At 42.7% G+C, this 17,702-nt stretch overlaps 2 protein-coding genes across 2 annotated transcripts; one reads left to right on the plus strand and one right to left on the minus strand.

The window, feature by feature from the left end:
• Nucleotides 1-1,532: 1,532 nt before the first annotated feature.
• Nucleotides 1,533-5,809, minus strand: LOC8029097 (probable 39S ribosomal protein L24, mitochondrial). The gene is made up of 5 exons (XM_029994914.3): nucleotides 5,410-5,809; nucleotides 4,604-4,699; nucleotides 3,050-3,150; nucleotides 2,408-2,544; nucleotides 1,533-1,734 (listed from the first exon to the last, which is right to left on the minus strand). Exons 1-5 carry the CDS (start codon nucleotides 5,680-5,682, stop codon nucleotides 1,598-1,600), a joined length of 744 nt encoding a protein of 247 aa, XP_029850774.2. The 5' UTR covers nucleotides 5,683-5,809; the 3' UTR covers nucleotides 1,533-1,597.
• An 11-nt stretch (nucleotides 5,810-5,820) lies between these two features.
• LOC8029098 (probable isocitrate dehydrogenase [NAD] subunit alpha, mitochondrial) lies at nucleotides 5,821-17,147 on the plus strand. The gene is made up of 10 exons (XM_029994899.4): nucleotides 5,821-6,123; nucleotides 7,541-7,681; nucleotides 8,432-8,604; nucleotides 9,368-9,497; nucleotides 10,212-10,345; nucleotides 11,701-11,803; nucleotides 12,530-12,594; nucleotides 13,487-13,568; nucleotides 15,378-15,530; nucleotides 16,402-17,147. The coding sequence occupies exons 1-10, from the start codon at nucleotides 6,097-6,099 to the stop codon at nucleotides 16,489-16,491; spliced, it is 1,098 nt and encodes a 365-aa protein (XP_029850759.1). The 5' UTR covers nucleotides 5,821-6,096; the 3' UTR covers nucleotides 16,492-17,147.
• Nucleotides 17,148-17,702: the final 555 nt, after the last annotated feature.

The following is a 17,702-nucleotide window of genomic DNA, read 5'->3' on the forward strand; positions in this document are numbered from 1 at the left end:
GTTGTGTGGAAATTGTTCCCCCAGAGCCGATCCTTTGGTATTAGTCAATTGCACTTGCATGCACGGTCCCAGCGAGTAAAAAGTTGTTAATGCCCAGGTGTTGTGTACAAACCTTCCCTTATAATGTAATAAAAAAACATTACTTCCTTTTTTTGCACTAATCTTTGATGTCGTGTCAACTCTTTTGTGCATTTCGAAGGATACCAAAGTGCATTTCAAGTTTGCAGTTGATGGTCAATGTTTGTTGCTAGTATTTAAATTCTGCTGGATATGGTACGTCAGAAGCCCATTTTCGCTTGGACTCCTTTGTTGCTGGCAAATTTTCTACAACAATCACTCAATGAGTGGGTAGTGAAGCAAGTGATGCAAACACTGTTTTTCTTCTAAAAAAAAACAAAACATGCACCTATATAGTTGTGAAAAAGAAAATCCCAGCCTTCCAATCTTACTTGCAATCGTAAAACTCGTAAGTTACAAAAAATATTAAAACTGTCTTTGGCATTCTTTTCAAGTACTAGAATGAAGTGTCGCCAAGCACTATGGTACACATGTGCCGGCATAGCCTTGGTTCAACATTGCCACAACTAATCCAGCGTTTGGCCATGCTTATAGCTGTTTGCATAAATTTTGTGCAGTGTATAATTTTCAGTCAAACATTAGTGTGTCACATCTTCCTATGCCCTAACCCAGGGGTGGCCAAGCTGCGGCTCTTCGCGTGTTAAAGTGCGGCTCGCGGCTCCCTCCCCCCTTCCCCACCATCCTCCCGGTCACACGAGAACTTTCTCAAAAAGAGAAATGGAACGCGTTTTAAATCGAAAGGCAGGTTGCGGTTTGGTAGTCTTGTGCTACCTTACGTACAAATGGACTGCTTTTGACTCGGATAGATTGAAAGCAGTTCGAGTTTCGTTTATTTTTCTGGACAAAAGTTTGCCCCCTCCCCTGCGGCTCTTGGAAGTTTTGTGGTTTTGTTTGCGGCTCTTAGGCAGGGTCAGCTTGGCCGCCCCTGCCCTAATCGGTGGTTTACCGAATGTCTCAAAGTTGGCCCAGCCTTGGGCCTTGCAATTCCAGGACTGGGATGACGTTACGCCAGGAATCCTGTGCTGCCCATGCAAAAAAGTACTGCCAATTTAACCATTCAAGGTTGGCAGCATTTAGTATCTCACTTCTACAAGCCTCCAACATCTAAAAATTTTTTTAGAAAGTCACTGCAAATGTATCATTTATAGAGCTTATAAGGGTAAGCCAGTGGCTCACTTTACTGCTACATGGATGTAGTAAAGTAGCTCCATGAGGTGCTTACTCTAGCACATGAAGCATTAGCTTGCACTACAGAACTCCACATGTTCTATTTACTGTCCTGCCAATGCTCTAAACATTGGACATTGTAATGGCATGCATTCATATTATTACTGCTGAGTGATGCACATTAAAAGCTAGGTCATCGGCCGTTCTGCATCAGCCAAGTTGCTCTTCAGCAGTCGAGAGAAAAAGACTGCACTTTTTTTAGGAACAGGTGACATTTCACAATGAAGGAAAACTACAGTCATTTACTTTATTAACAAACAAACGGCCCAGCTCCCTGCTCACAGGAGCTAACCTAGTACCAGTACGTCTTTGCAGGGATTCGATCCTCCTTAATTCCCATTTCTTCCATGATATCTTGTGCAAAGGTCATCAACTTTGGAACGTAGGTGATCTTCTCCAAGTCCTTGGCCTTTGTATCCTTTGGTTGCTCTGCAAACGATTGATTGCAACAAGACGCCGCTGTTCAATCTAGGCCAACAGCATGCTCGTAGCAAACTGTAAACGCGACCGATCAAACGTCTCTAATGCCATAGACAAACAGAGCTGCAATGGCGGGAAGATGATATGGCATACAATAGGAAACAACTCCCATGAAACATTTTATACTTCAATGTGACTGCTTCCACTTAAAAGGGCATGTCAGCTAAGCTTTAGTAAAAAAAATTTTTTAGGAAACATCCAGTGGATGATGTGACATATAATGTTACAGTTTTGGAGACTTTTCGAAGTTTGGACAAGTTGAGGATGCATAATGCATCAGTCCAAATATACTATTCCAGAGAGGAGGAGGGAGGGAGGGAAGATTGTCTATTTATAAACACGAAGAGGCCACTCGACATTTAGAGCTAATTTGCTACTTTGCAAAACTATTCCAGGCCCCACAGTTGTACTACCATGTACTCCCATTTTTTTTCTCGTTAACTCGTGTGTCTCCTCTTCGCCGGCCTCCTCAAGCATACCTTTTTTAACGTCGTGCATTTTTCCCCTCATTAGCAGTTTAGCATCTGTTCCGTGTTTATGCGCTGGCAGGTGATTGGAGTCCTTGATTCAACACGGAGGGTGGATTTTGACAAACTGAGCTTGCCACATCAAACGAACTCACCGAAGTAGGTCTGCTTGGACTTGTAGTCCATGGTCTCCTCGGCCATGAGTGGGATGGGCAGGATGCGGCCGGTGCGCACGGAAACCCTGACTTTCTTGCCTTCCTCCGTGTAGCGCCACTCAACTTTAGTTGGCTTGCTGCAGACGCGAAAAAACGACATAAGATGCAATGCTTTCAATTACGAGACACAAACAAAACACAACTCGACTGAAGTATCATGCGATATTTTTCTGTAATATTTTTGTTTATTTTTACTGAAAGTTTTTTTGGATACTTCGGTATTCAACAAAAACGAGCAGGTACTGCACCAAGCTCCCCATGAAAGAAAGGTGTCACAATATCTGATGATTGCTGCAAAGGATAATAGGGCCCAGAGACAACAGACAAGTGGAAGAAACAAACACCCAACGCTTCGCCTGTTCATTTCTTTCACTTGTCCGTCACCTCTTAGCACTCATCCTTTCCAGTTATGACATACCTATTAACCCAAACGTACACTCTACCACGTCTGATGATACTCTGAGATACCATGAAACAACATGCGCAGCACCTGCGCAGTACTGAGCTAACGTGGAGATGAGGGGATCTAAAATGCAACACCCTCTCTGTAGCGCAGAGGGCTTTACAAAAAAGGGGGCATACTTGTCAGTGGGGTCCAGAAGGGCAACCTGGGTTGTGACCAGGAGAGGAGCCTCAACTTTCGCGACCTGGACCTGACCAGCGGATCTTGTGTGCTTGTAGTACTGCGGAAAGGAAAAAAATGACGCATAATTCCCGGTGTGTCCCCCCAAGAAAAACATTTACAAGATATTTTTTTTTTACCGCAAAAATAAACTATACATTGCCAGACGCCCATTTTCCACCCAAACGTAGCACACCCGCCGGTAAATGTTTTGTTAATTTATATTTATATGAGAAACTCGAAACAATAATGTACCTGTTTGGGGGGGGGGGGGGCGGCAAAAAAAGAAAGAAAAGACGGCATTATACAATTAAGTTTGGTCAGCGCACAGTGATAATGAACCTGAGGAAATGCCACAACAGTTGTCCTTCAAATCTTGGGCCACTGACAAAACTGATCTTGCCACTTATCTCATCAAGGTTCATTCAGGAAAATGGGCCATTGTACTTCTGAGTAAGGGCAGGTACCACTGTCTTGGTATCCAGTTTGGGTCATACTACTTGTGCTTCTCAGACGAAGGAGAGGTTGTGTTTTTGTAACGGTGAACACTATGAACCATGAAGATTGCATAAAATGAGGAAGAGGAAGGGCGCTTGAAGCTTTTTTATTACATCCTTAATCACACCACCTCGTGTGGCCACTGGGTAGGTTGATGGATTAGGATGGGATGAATACGAGCTTCCCAGCGACTATCTCTGGGAGTTTATGGATTTTAAGGTATCAATGTTTATCGAAGCAACAGTTGTGTGCAACTTTTGTCGTGGGACAAATTAGTATTGTCACTGGCAATGGTACCAACGCCAAATCCAGGCAAAAAACAATTATTTGGCACAAGCACCTTTATATATATATATATATATATATATATATATATATATATATATATATATATATATATATATATATATATATATATTGCTTCTGTCTACACTTTGATTTTTTTTTTTTTTTTTAATTTACGAAGCGTCAAGAGTAAACTTTGAATTTTTGAGAATTGGGGATCAAACAAAAATAAAGTCTGATAAACTCAGAATTTTTGGCAAAAAATAAACTACGATAAACACCCTCCGAACTCGACGAAAAATGAACTCTGAAAACACGAAATCCTAGTTGCAAGCGATCTTCTAAAAATACCAATGGGAAAAGGAGGCCGGTTTCTGCTAACTGGCACCATTCAGCTCCCTGCATTCAAGAGCTATGTTACCCTTCACTAACCTCAGAAAAAAAAAATATTGTTGTGATTTGTAGTTGTAGTAGTTCAGATATGTCTATTAATTAATGTGTTATACCAAGTTTGAGGCAAATCTGCGATCATCGTAATTTCGTCTGCGACGATCGTAATTTTGTCGGAGGGGATGAATTGGGTACGTAGATGCATTTCCGTCTTAATATTATGGACGATTTTCAAGGGAGGGGGGGGGGGGGGGGGGTGTTAACATTACATGACTCTAGTAGTTATACAGTAAAACCTTTCCAGGTGAACTATAAGTATCTCTCTAACAAGGTCCTCTTACGCAGTTCAGACCCTCGACGACGACCCAATTGCGTTCCTTGACGATGTAGTTGACGATGCCCTGCTTCCCCTTGTCCCTGCCAACGAGGACCTCCACCTGAAAGAGGAAACATTCATGTTGTCAAATTTTTTTTTTTTTCATCCCAACGCAAAAAGCACAGGGCAGCACACAAGACCATACCTATAAGGTAGGGTTGTTTGGTGCTCTACAAGTGTACCTCGTTTCTGGTTCTGTATTTCTTTAGTGCTGTTTTCACCCGAATCTTGCTCCAACTAAACCAACTTTACGCCATGTTGTAGGCTGTCCTCAAAGAATTACCTAATGAGAAAATGTCCCTACGGCCGACTCGGCTTACATTCGCGTTTTGCGCACTTGCGGTTGAATTATGCCCTTCGCTGGGCTTGAGAGGACCTTCGTGAATTTTTTTTCATTAAAATTACGGTCCCTATTTTTTTTTATTTTTTTTTTTTTAATGCGTTCAGCAAAATTTAGGCTGCATGGTAGCTGCGCTTGGGAGTGTCCTATTGTTTCATAACTGCAACGAAGCCCCTCGTGCTCATTATGTGAAACTTAATCAAACACTACAGGGGAGAGGAGGAAGATTCATATTACATGATCGCCGTTTTGACAGGAAAGGGAAGGTGACAGGTTTCACTGTGGTCAGGAGGTGCATAATAACAGTACATGTGTTTATGAAAGTGGCCATCATAGACTTTTCCGATTGGCTTGCGACCGGTAATATACTCCACTAGTTGCAAGGTCGGTTTTTGACCTCGGATGGGACGGAAAATTCGCGTTTCACCCACCCGATCTCCCCTGAAGACGGTCCAATCGATGGGTTCGACGTAAATTCGGCGACGCCTAATTCCCGGCATGTTCACCGACTTGAACCCGTCCGTCCAAGGCCTCGACATGTTGTAGTGGAACCGGGTGCGCTGTATCACCTTTCGCTGGTACTGGGGCGCGTTGGGAGTGCGCCATTCCACCATGGCCATCGAACGCTTTACATACGACTCCGGCAGGTTGGCGTAGTCCTTGGGAAGCCGCGAAGCGCAACGCAGGACGTTCGTGAGCCGCATCTTAGAACTTTGCCAGCACCTCTTCTGAATTATCGGAAAATCGGTCCTCGCCACTCGGCACCCGACGCACGTTTACCCGTTTAGATGGGTGCCGCCATTTTGTTTTTGGTTAAGGTGCCGGTTGCCATTTCACAGCTCAAACCTGGCCAAGCTCGTTTTGAGGGACAATATATTAACGTTTATATCATATACAAATATTAATTTCAAAGTAGCTGTCACTAGGTATTTATGCGTTATTGAGCTTACAAATTTGATAAAACGTAAAGGAAAAAAATGTTTCTATTCTTATTAACTGCAAGATAGTGCGTGGTGCGTGCGTTCGTCGATAGGGTGCTTACCTGCGGGCCTGCGGTTTCTCTTTTGACTCGTGTGGAGATCTCTCATTGAATTCGGGTGAATCGCACACGAAGAAAGATGCCCGCTGGACTCAGAAATATCTGCGTAAGTACACCGTTGAAGATTTCAAACGTGTCATATCTTTTCGACAACGTCGCCGCCTTCCCCGGGAGTCGCGCAGTCTGATCGGGAGTGTGGCCAGTCACGCCTTGGCGTTGACTCTGAACATCGACTCGGCTGACCTTATGGTGACTTTGTGACTTATAATGACTTTCCAGCTTTCCCAGACGCTTATTTTCGGGCCTAATTCGAAGGAAGTGATGCGGTGACCCTGCGAGGTTCGATTTGATGCTTACTAGCCGTTTTATGAACGAACGAAATGAAAACAAAACGCCGGTCGCGCTCCAAAATCCGCGGAGTGGATCGGCGAGCTCCCAGCTCTAAGATCGATGGCGTAGAACTTAGTATATTGACTCTTCAACCTGATCATCTTGCCAATCAGAAACAAAGAACCCAAATTTGAATTTCATTTGCGTAAAGCCTTGCTCGCTAGCTCTTTTTTTTATGTTTCAGAAAGAATGTTAATGATGTGTGTAGTAGATGTCTCAAGTTTGCAGTATTGATTCTCGTTCTTAAGTTTCCCAAAACTGCATAAACAACACATGACTTCTAGTCTCCTTCTAGATCGGTAAAGGAAAATGTTACATGAATGAGATTGTGCACGTCAGTTAAATTATGGGGAGCTTGAACTGTGTGAGAGTTTGTTCTATGGCTCTACCGCATCTAGTCGGATGGATGGATGTTAATGGCTATACCCCTTGTAACGGGTGGCAGTTTGTGCCACCTAGCCTAGGTCTTTGAAGACAAACATGTAATTCCTCCCGCTCTTGTAAGACCAATTTTTTTCCCCTAGCTATCACCAGGCAGTGTGGAACATCACCAGGATGACCTTTGGGGGATCGGGCGAAAAAAAAAACAACTGAAAACGTCACCCCAGCCTCTTCCCTCCGGCGAGGGAGTTTTCAATTTTCCTCTGGTCAAACCTTGTCGGCGTTACTTTAGCACAGGATCCACAGGGGGACAGGGTTGACACTTTGGACCGGAGCCACGTGGGAGGGAGCCCCAATTTTCCTCCGTCCTGCCTGTCCCCAGCTTTGCTAGTTAGTTTTTCATCATTCGATTTCCCCTAGATAATTTCCACCAACCTTCTAATCGCCTCCTTGCAACTACAATACTTTTCTCTTTCGTCCTTCCATCGTCACCTGCAAAACCCAGGACATTGGTCAAATCCAATTACCTCTTCAGGGGGCAGGACGAAGCCCCGTGTGCTTCAAAGCCAAGTGCTCTACCGTCTCGCCCTCATTATCGCAGGCGGCAGATAAGGTCTCCTGAAATTTAGCCCTATACGTAATCGTCCTCAAGTTGAAAGGAACACCAATCCTTGGAGTATTTTAGCCACATTGGAAATTTCAAGTTGAATGATGCCATCACATTTGTAATCGATCCCTGATCCTGATTTCAGGCACCGTTCCTGAGGCGTACCCTTGGCCCCGCCTTAAAGAGGCACGCTTCCACCGATGTGCGGACGGTCACGCTCATTCCCGGAGACGGCATTGGGCCGGAGATCTCCGCCTCCGTCCAGGAGATCTTTAAAACAGCAGGGGTGAGTGAGACCAGAGCCAGTATGCACTGCTGAATGGGAGCAAACCAATCAGAACCTTTTGAGTTCAGTCTCTCTCTGACATTGTTTGTTTTCATCTCGAGAACCCCAGCAAAAAAGGTTTGGCTCCTCACAGAGCGGAGCATGACTAATGTCCGCATTCATGTGGTGAATTAAAAATGCTTAATGTACTGTCTTTTTATTGTATTAAAAATGTTAATGCTTCTGATACAAAAAGTATAGTTTTATTCCCTTGCAACCAAATCTTGTGAGAACTACTTGTGCAGCGTACGGACATGTGTCGTGCATTTTATTCTAAGTGAAATTGAGAATAGTGTAAAATGCTGCTTGTCTCAGGCTCAAATTTTGCTTATGAATGCGTAGAGAATGAAAGACACCCATATTTTACTTACTTCCACCATCATCTAGCACGCACTTTATAAAACACTTCTCTTCATTTTAAGCTTTGAACAGGCTCAGAAATCTCGTCTTGAAGCGAAAATGACCCGAGTAGTTACAACCTTACAGAAAATGTAACAAGCAGTGAACGCTGCTATGCCTTCGATGCGTTCAAGGTTGCTCAAAAAGCATGCGGAACCTTCTTCCGTGCGATGAGCGCCAATCACTGTAGCATGCTGATGCCTCACGACACTCACCGACTTTCCACAGCAGAACTCTAGCGAGATTCCATTGTATGTCGCAATAAAACCTCTGCCGTGGGTTTCATTTTCTCGATCTGGTGGCCCACTCCAGGTCCCGATCCAGTGGGAGGTCGTGGACGTCACTCCAGTCAAGGGTCCCGATGGCAAGTTCGGCATCCCGCAGAAGGCCATAGACTCGGTTAACAAGAACAAGATCGGCCTCAAGGGCCCCCTCATGACCCCCATCGGCAAGGGCCACCGATCCCTCAACCTTGCACTTAGGCAGTGAGTCTTCCCCCCTGCTTTGATAGATGGATGGTAGTTGCTATACCCTTCGAATCGGGCGGTAGCTTGCGCCACCTAGCTGACAACTTTTACACCAGAGCGGGCCATGGGGGGATTACTGAAAAAAAGTGGCTAGGTAGGCAATAACAAACAAAATTTTTTTTTTGCACATATACTTTTGGCTGAAGGGGGTTGTCTTAAAAGTGTATTTTTCCAGACAAGGTTATTGCGGGAAATGTACATTATATGAGGGCTGTTCACACTAAAATGCTGCAAGAGCTGATGAACAACAAACATTTAAAAACAAAATTTATGAATACTAATATTGTATGCAATACTCGAAAAACATGAGCACATTCTTCGCATGTTTTATGAAACGGTTAATTGTTTGCTTTTGGCAGTGGCTTATAAGTGTGAGCACAGAATCTAATGTGCCAGTCAAATTTGATTTCATGCACTACGGCTTTAGCTGGGGCGTCGGGCTCATTTAAGAAAAAAGGGACGGAATACCGCCTTGTTACGCTGGTTGAATGGTAGAACGAAAGCCCTCGAAATGAGGCCACTCCTTTTAAAATCAGGATACCTCTGTCCTGTCCTGTCTTCTTTTTCTTTCCTGTGTTTGTCCCCTGTTGCGCTAATTGTGTGCATCGGGATACCTCGTTGCTTTAAGCCCCGCAGAGAACTAAGAAAAAATAGAGTTGGAGGATTTCGAGAAACACTTGTCGCCAAGTCTGAACTGGGAACCTTCATTTCTTGACCGCAGGGCGTTCAATCTGTATGCCAATGTGCGGCCGTGCCGTTCCATCGAGGGCTACGAGACGCCGTACAAGGACGTGGATGTGGTCACGATCCGAGAGAACACGGAGGGAGAGTACAGCGGCATTGAACACGAGGCATGAACTCTCTTCTTTCTTTCTTTCTTTTTTTTTTTTTTATTAATTTCTCTTCCGCCTTTATTTTTTTCAATTCTCTTCCACACTGCCGAAATTTGGTGATTCGAAAGATTTAGTGACTGCAAATGCTTCTTTTGAAATATGTAAGGATTGAAGTAAATCGTTTCGGGTTTTTAAGACCTTTGTTTACTTGATTTCGGTTGCTACTGAACTGTAGATGTAAAATTAATTTTTATCCTGTATTAACTTCCTCCCTGTATTGACCCATTTGCTGACAGACTCCTAAAGTAAATAAATAGTGGGATAAACATTCCTAAGAGTGCTTTTTATAATCCTTTTATCTTTTAATGTTTCTGGAGTATGTATTTTGTTACCTTGCTCGTTTCTAATGCACTAATGGTAATGTTTTGAATCTCCTCTTTTTTTTTATAATGTCACTTTGCTGGTATTTTTCACTTGTTATTTTGTTTTTAAACGGCATCGTACACCCCAGCTGATTTGAAAGTTTTTTTTTTTCCTCTGTGCGAGCTTAGAATTTTACTGTGGACATTGTAATGGTAATATTTCATTATGTCTTATGAAATGCTTTTGCTTAAAGTGACAAACTTTCTTATATCGTATCGAGCTCAGTCTAATTCTAATTGCTGATTTCTACCATCCAATGATCACTCGCATTGGGCATTGTGGTGACTGATGAACACTTGCATGTTTCAGATTGTGACGGGAGTGGTTCAGAGCATCAAGCTGATCACAGAACCAGCGTCGAGGAACATTGCCAACTATGCGTTTGAGTATGCCAAGGCAAACAACCGTAACATGGTCACTGCTGTCCACAAGGCCAACATCATGTGCGTAACATTGATGCGTTTCCAGTCTGAACGCCTCAGGCTTACTCTTGTAAAGCTTCAATTAGAATGCTTAGTGTCGTGACGAAGGTGACACACGCCAGTCAGAGCGAAAGCACAGAGAAGTCCCAATGCAAACATTTTTCTTCAGGAGGACAGACATGTCTAAGGAGAAAAGTGGCACTACTTGAATACTAGTGACCTTGTTCTCGGTTTCAGTGGTGTTAACATACAGACCATGCCATAATTTATTTATTGTACATATCCTCAAGTGCCTAAGCATTGTCGAGGGGAGGGGCAGAGCAAACAAAAATAAAACAGAATGACAAAGCAAAAAACATGCGGCAAAAACTTTGGTCCATCGGTCCTCTGGTTGCTTTTGTTCAAGACTGAAATAAAACGATAGCTCCAAGAGACGTGCACAGCAAAGCACTGTTAGTGCGAACAAGCAATTGCCTGTCTTTTTTTTTTTTTTTTTTTTTTGTCTTAACATTAAACCACTGCTGTCAACATTACTAGTGTTGCAAAAAGTACTCATTCATGGCTGTAATCCAAGTGGTAATGTTTGGTGCCCGTTAATAAACTGTCCGAGCAAAATGCAAGAAATGTATGGCAAATCGCTAGGCAATTTTGTCGCATACGTGAAACATTCTAGCATGACAAACGTTTAGCGATACTCTGAGTTTTCAGACGCCTACGTTCACGGTGCTCTTTGTCAAATAGTTTAAAGCGTACCATGTGTAGACTTGATAGCTGTTCCTAGAATGAAGCGATACAACCGCTAATCGGGCTGGTAAACCTTTCGACCTTCCAGAGCCTTTCATAGTCTCAAGCCCCTCTCCCTCAGTGAGCAGAGGTGGTCGAGTTCCTCCTGGCCTACCCTCTGGCCACATGACCTCCCCGTTAACCATTCGGCATCTAGCACCTGACTCCCCCTCTCCCACCCGTCAACCAATCAGTGTCGAGCCTCGCGGCCACGCTTTTATCCGGGCTTCACTTGTCGGCTTCAAGAAATGCCAAACACCTAGCTAAGGAACGTTTCACGTTAAAAGCACCTTTTGTCGCGTTCGCAGTAAGAGTTGCACAGTTTATGTGGTACAAGAATCTTTTGCACTGAGCAGGGCCAATAAATCTTTCTAAATTTCATATGAATTTCCCTGTATAGCCAATAGCAGAAAAAAACAAAATTTTTTACCAAGCTTGATCGTTTATGTTGGTCAACTCTGACGTTCAGTGGGCTGAAGCTGACTCCCGGCATGTATTGCAGCCCGCTGAAGCTGAGCACAAGCACCTGAAGTTAGGAATGCATTATTTGGGAGAGTGCTGATTTTTTTTTACTTTGCTCTCAATGCATGCAGGCGGATGTCGGATGGCCTGTTTCTTCGCTGTTGCCGGGATGCTGCAGAAAGGAATCCTACCGTAAAGTACAACGAGATGTACCTGGATACGCTCTGCCTTAATGTGAGTACTATTGTCATTATCCTGTTCTTACAATATGCTATAATGGTGTGCTTTTTATTTATTTATTTTTTTAGGAAAGCACTTGCAATTTTTGTTTAAAAAATGAAGATCTTACATGAGTGCACTTGGGAACTTCGAGGTGCTAGCTTCTATTGTTTGGCGAGGAATCTTTAGTATGTAGTGCTGCACGAGATAAAGAGGTTCAGCTGTTTCGGGGTATAATGCATTAAGTTCTGTCCTGGTGCATCTTTTGTTTTTCTTTCCAAAGTTTACTGGAAGGGGTACATTATTTTATCTTTGTTTTTTTCAAGTGTGCTTCTTGAGGCCTTTATGCAGGGGGGTAGTCGAGACTTGCTTTAAATACATACTCTATCAAGCTTATCAAAGCAGAAAGAAAATAAAAAGTTAACTTTTGTTGGAAAGTGCTAGTTTATCGAAAAGTAAAATTATGGGTTTCTTAACCACAGGCTCTTGCATTAGTTAAAAAGAAGTCAATATTCTTTTTTTTTTTTAGCGATAACTAAGATGTGTATTTGTGTCTTAAAATCTAATTTGAAAAATGACTTATTCAACTACTAATAAAAAGGAAATTCGATGAAAAACAAATTTTCAACCAAGCTGCAGATTGAGTCTACGAAACGAAAAGTAAATTTATTTTGATGGCAGTTTAAAGTTTACGGTGCCTTAGATGCGTACCTTATTTCTTTCATTTTTTTCTCCTCAAAGATGGTTCAAGACCCGTCTAAATTCGACGTACTGGTCATGCCTAACCTCTACGGCGATATTCTCAGGTGGGTACAGCAGCACTGGTGCTGAGCTGTGATATTACGTAAAACGTGATTTTCGGGGGCAGCCGACAGTTCCCAATACGCGGAAACAAGGTTTTCACATTGTGAGCAATGTGGGCACTTGCTATAACAGTAGTTTGTGGTTTGTTACGAATGGTGTTTATAGTTCAGTCATTTTTATTTCCATCTTTCATTGATCTTTCAATAAAACAATGTGCATTCATTCTTTGCATCCTGATTGGTGCTCCCCTGTCGGCATTTCTGGAGTGAAATAAGGCCTAGATGCGGCACCAAAATGTCCAGTACATTGTTTTGGCATTGATTGTTTTGTTAAAGATTGCTTGGCTTTGGCACCAAGTTCTTGTTTGAGTTATAAATAATGACATATTGTGAGCACAAGTTGGCCACTATGAACAAACGGCTTCATATGATCTTTCTAATGAGAGAAAATCAGCATTTATTGGTGCCTATTTGCGTGGGCACTCATCAAGTGCAGGCATGTGTGAAGAACAATGTCTATTAACAGAGCAAGCGTGGATGCTTACTTTGCTAGTGAAAATGCAGCATTATGCTACATAAAAAAATGTGCCCGTCTTCGTTTGGTTTAACTAACTTCTTTAAAGACTTACTGGACTTGCCATTTTTGCTGCCGAGAGACGAGTGTCTTCGGCAATATTAACTCTGTGGGACTTACGGTATCACGAGACAAAAATAATCGCCAAAAAAACGTTGATTGGACTTCCAGTGTTTCCCATCACTTCCAGTATTTGGGTAAAATTATATATAAGTACATTTACAGGAAACTCTGCTTCTGAGTGACCCATGCTAATGAATCGGCTAGGAATCAACAAACTTCTCAATGGAATAACTTGAGAAACTCTTGGCTTTGTCGTAGCGACCTGTGCGCCGGCCTTGTCGGCGGATTGGGAGTCACGCCGAGCGGCAACATTGGTTCCGACGGGGCCATCTTTGAGTCGGTGAGTTGGAGGCGGCAATTCCCGAGTCGGCCATTTTCTTGCATTTGTGCAGGCTGCTTTTTGTTTATCCTCAACTCAAGCTCTTAAAGGTCCTTTGATTAGAGGTGTACGCACATTGTTTTTACCCCTTCAAATGTTTTCTCTGTAAGAGGCCGGTGAATAGGTAGCTCTTTTTCAGCTCATGGCTTCGGAGTGCATAAGTTTTTGAGACTGCTATGGGGGAGGGGGGGGGGGGTAATTGTGCACAATATTATTGACGATATTATGCATCGATTTGCCAGAATGCTGCCTTTTTGCACTTAGGGTTAAGCTTGCTTGTGCATTCCATGGAGCTATTAGAGTGGACAATTTATAGACATCATCAATTTTTTCGCTACAATATTTAATATATTAAATTCACTTAGAATCTTTGATATTGAGCCAGAAAGCTAGCTTTTCCTCGCTAATTGACTTCAATTGTAATCATTATATTAAAAAAAAAACTTTTTTTTTCTACCTAAGAGGACAGCCATACCTCAAAATAAATGCTCATAAAAAAAAAAAAAAAAAAATTGGTCAATATTTGTTACAATACGGATTTTTTTTATTTGCGGGCAAAACCAAAATTGTATCTCTGTGGGATGGTGATGATAGCGTTTGGACCCAGCTAGTGGGCACTCTGAGGTCCAGCAAACTCGGGGCGCACGCTATACATCGTTCACCCTTAAGCTGAGACGAGAAGCTCCGCCTTGTGCGTGAGCTTTCTGCCCTTGCTAACACAAGTGTGAATGCGCAGGCACGCACAACCAAAGCACAGCGGAAGCCAGCGAGCTTGCGCTGAAGGCGGAGCTTCTAGTCTCGGCTTAAAGGACACATGCAAATGGAAAATACATTTTTTTTAAACAGCCTGGTTGGGAAAAGCAAATCACAAAACGAATTTACCACAAAAAATAAAAAAATTTAAAGCTATATTTACGGCGCTATATGAATTTGTAGTTGGCACCCGCGGGCGCCACGGAAAAGTGGCTGCTATTTGTCACGTGACTGGCCACTATTTGTCACGTGATACTTGCGCTCTTTCGGAAGCTTCCTATTGTCTCTAAAAGTTATTTGTTCATCTTTGTTTCAAGTGCAACAAGAAAAGAAAATTAATAAGTAACTTTTAGAGCCCAAAGGAAGCTCCTGAAAAAGCGCGAGCAGACGTGATAGACCTGTGCGTCGGTCAGATGGCGGCGGTGGCGCCCCGGAGCAGACGAACTTGTGCGGTAGCGGCAGCGGCGACGTGGAGAAACACGTTGAACAGTCTGTACACCACGCTCAAGCGTGCGGCGGCGGTGTGACATTGAGGCGGCAGCGGTGCCGCGCGACGGCGCAGAAGTGTACCATGTGACTCACAGCGGCTGCCGCGGGCGCCATCTACAAATTCGTTTTGCGCCGTACATATAGCGCTTAAACTTTTTTTTTTGTTCGTTGTAAATTCGTTTTATAAGATTCTTTTTTCATCTAGGCTGTTTAAAAAATATATATATTTTTTTCCTTTGCATATGTCCTTTAAGGATGGAACCGGAATATAGTTAGGTACAAATGGCTGTCGTCATCATCCCACAGGGATACAATTTAGGTTTTGCCCGCAAATCGAAAAATTTGTTTTGCAACAAAAATATTGAACAAAAAAGAAATGTTTTTTTCCTAGGTTTAGGGCTTTTTTAAGCCTCGGCAGTTGACAAAGAGTGAACGACGATATTAACATTGATATAGATAAAATTAAAAGCATTTTTTTAAGGGAATTCTTTCTGTCGCTCGATCATTGCTTCGTCGTCTGCTTGTCAGGTCCACGGTACAGCCCCGGACATTGCCGGCCAGAACAAAGCCAACCCAACGGCGCTGCTTCTGAGCGGCATTATGATGTTGCGCCACATGAAGCTCAGCAACTTTGCCGACGTCATTGAGGTCGCCTGCTTCGACACCCTGCGGGAAGGAAAGGTGCGAGAGGGTTGTGTTTCCTTGTCTTCATTTCGTTATGTGGTGCTACGGAGGCAATTAGATAACAAGACTGATCTGTTATCTACGGGGTGTTTTACGGAACGCCGGACAAATCGTTTCTTGCAATAACTATGCTCCCCGCAGAGACACTAGTTGTGCTGATTGCTGGTGATGTACGTAGCATTTTGGATATTTCGCTCCTTAATTAATTTTGCATGATTAACTTCTTGACTGGTAACATGCTACCATACATTGCCTGGCGCACTATAGACCCGATACTGCTGTGCCAAGAAAAACCCCAAACTAACTATTACCATATATTGCAAAACATCCCTTTTTCTGAGATAGATCTCCGAAAAAGGAGGGCATGTCGCAACGTTTGGTCGGATTGTTAGTACTAAAAGAGGCCACACACGATTGTTATTTCTAGTTTTTTCGGATGCTTTGGGCAAAAAGGCGAGTCGCAACGTTTAGTCGCGTTTCTAGCAGAGAAAAGGGACGCATGGGACTATAATATATGGTTTTGCGGGACCCTTAGGGTGTGTAGGTTGAGTTTACATTATAAGGACACAATCTCGAAATCCCCTTTAGTGCCATTTTAAAGCTCATCTTCAAACAAGCATGTTTGTTGGTCGTACAGAAACTCATGAAGCTAAGGCATTTTTCGTGAATTATTGTGTTTCTGTTTCGTATAACAATGCTATCGGAAAATCAGGTATGCCAAAGTAACGTAAAATCAGAAGTGTTTAAAATAAAAAATGCTAAGTGCATTGCTTCACAATTTTTTTTAAGCAATTAAGCATGAATTGAAGGTAGTGCATGTTTACTGTCACTTGCAATTTTAATGATTAATGACTGTTTTATCTTGCAGTACTTGACTGCCGATTTGGGCGGCAATGCCAGCTGTTCCGACTTCACGTCCGAAATCTGCTCCAAGGTGGTTGCTGCGCAGAATAAATGATTGATCTATTGATTTATTGAAGTGGCGAGAAACCTACCATCTGATTCTGCCTGTCATTGATGATGCTTGTTTAGTTTGGAAGACGTTGCAACAACCAGAAAGTCCCCCATTCTTTTCTTTCGTCATTCTTTGTTGGTTATTGCTGCTTTCTTCAAACACTTTCAACTATCTTTTTTTTTTTTTTTTGTGAACTTTGCTGCTGTTTATTGATGCTCATTGTGGTCATCGCTCAATTAGGTGGCCACTAAAAACAAAGTGAAGTGTTTTCTTGTCTTTCAAATAAATAAACGGAAAGGCCAAAACATGTCTAACTTCCAGCTTATCTAAATCTATGTAGCTGTTGCACGGCACTAGTCTTAGACGCCTAGATTTCAAGCCATTTAGTCGGAGAGGCAAAGTTCCTATACATGTTTTCACACCAATTACCGTAAAAGCATGTGTTTAAACATTGTTAATTTCTTTCTCGCTTGTTGTATTAAATTGTGAGCAGCACAATAAATGCACTGTTGCTAGTTATACAATTGTGTTACCCCGTAGAATTTGTCTGCTAAAATTACATGGCTTAAACATTAATCTTTTGGTGCTTGGTGCCTGTACTTGGAGATAACGTATTAGCAATTTCATGGACTCGTTTCTATTCTTTTTTTTTTTCACACTGTACTTTTATTTTGGAACCTTTGATTGAAAGATCTGTCTTTCATTTATCTCGTGTATTGATATGCTTATGTTTCTGCATTTTTAGTAGTGTTGTGGTGTACTGCCTTCTGATGCAACAATATAACGTACGGGACTTTTTTTTTAAGTTAGTGTTTTTCTTGCGCAGTCGAAGTTTAGACAAAAAACAAGTGCCGGCCGTTTGGGAGAATGTACCAATATACCTAGTCTTTCAAGCCTAATATATGCAGATAAAAAAATCGTAGTCTTTTTTTTTTTTTTTGACCATGTGACTGATGTGGATCACAACAGGTCAAGAAGGAAGTGGAAGCTCCTCCCACCTCTTTCCCTTTTAGCAGAGCGAACGCTGGAAAGGAGGTCGCTTCCTCTCCAGGGTTCAGTCTGCGATAGTGGAAAGAGGTGGAAGGACCTTCCACTTCCTTCTTGACCTGTCGCCGACCTTTAGGGTCCACAAAGTAAAACGATCCACAAAATGAACGACAACGCGGTTGTCCTGTTGGTACCAACCGGTGGTGATGCAGGGAACGCGTTTTCAT

Source organism: Ixodes scapularis, unplaced genomic scaffold (genome assembly GCF_016920785.2).
Source record: "Ixodes scapularis isolate PalLabHiFi unplaced genomic scaffold, ASM1692078v2 PGA_scaffold11__112_contigs__length_91849675, whole genome shotgun sequence".
NCBI lineage: Eukaryota > Metazoa > Arthropoda > Arachnida > Ixodida > Ixodidae > Ixodes > Ixodes scapularis.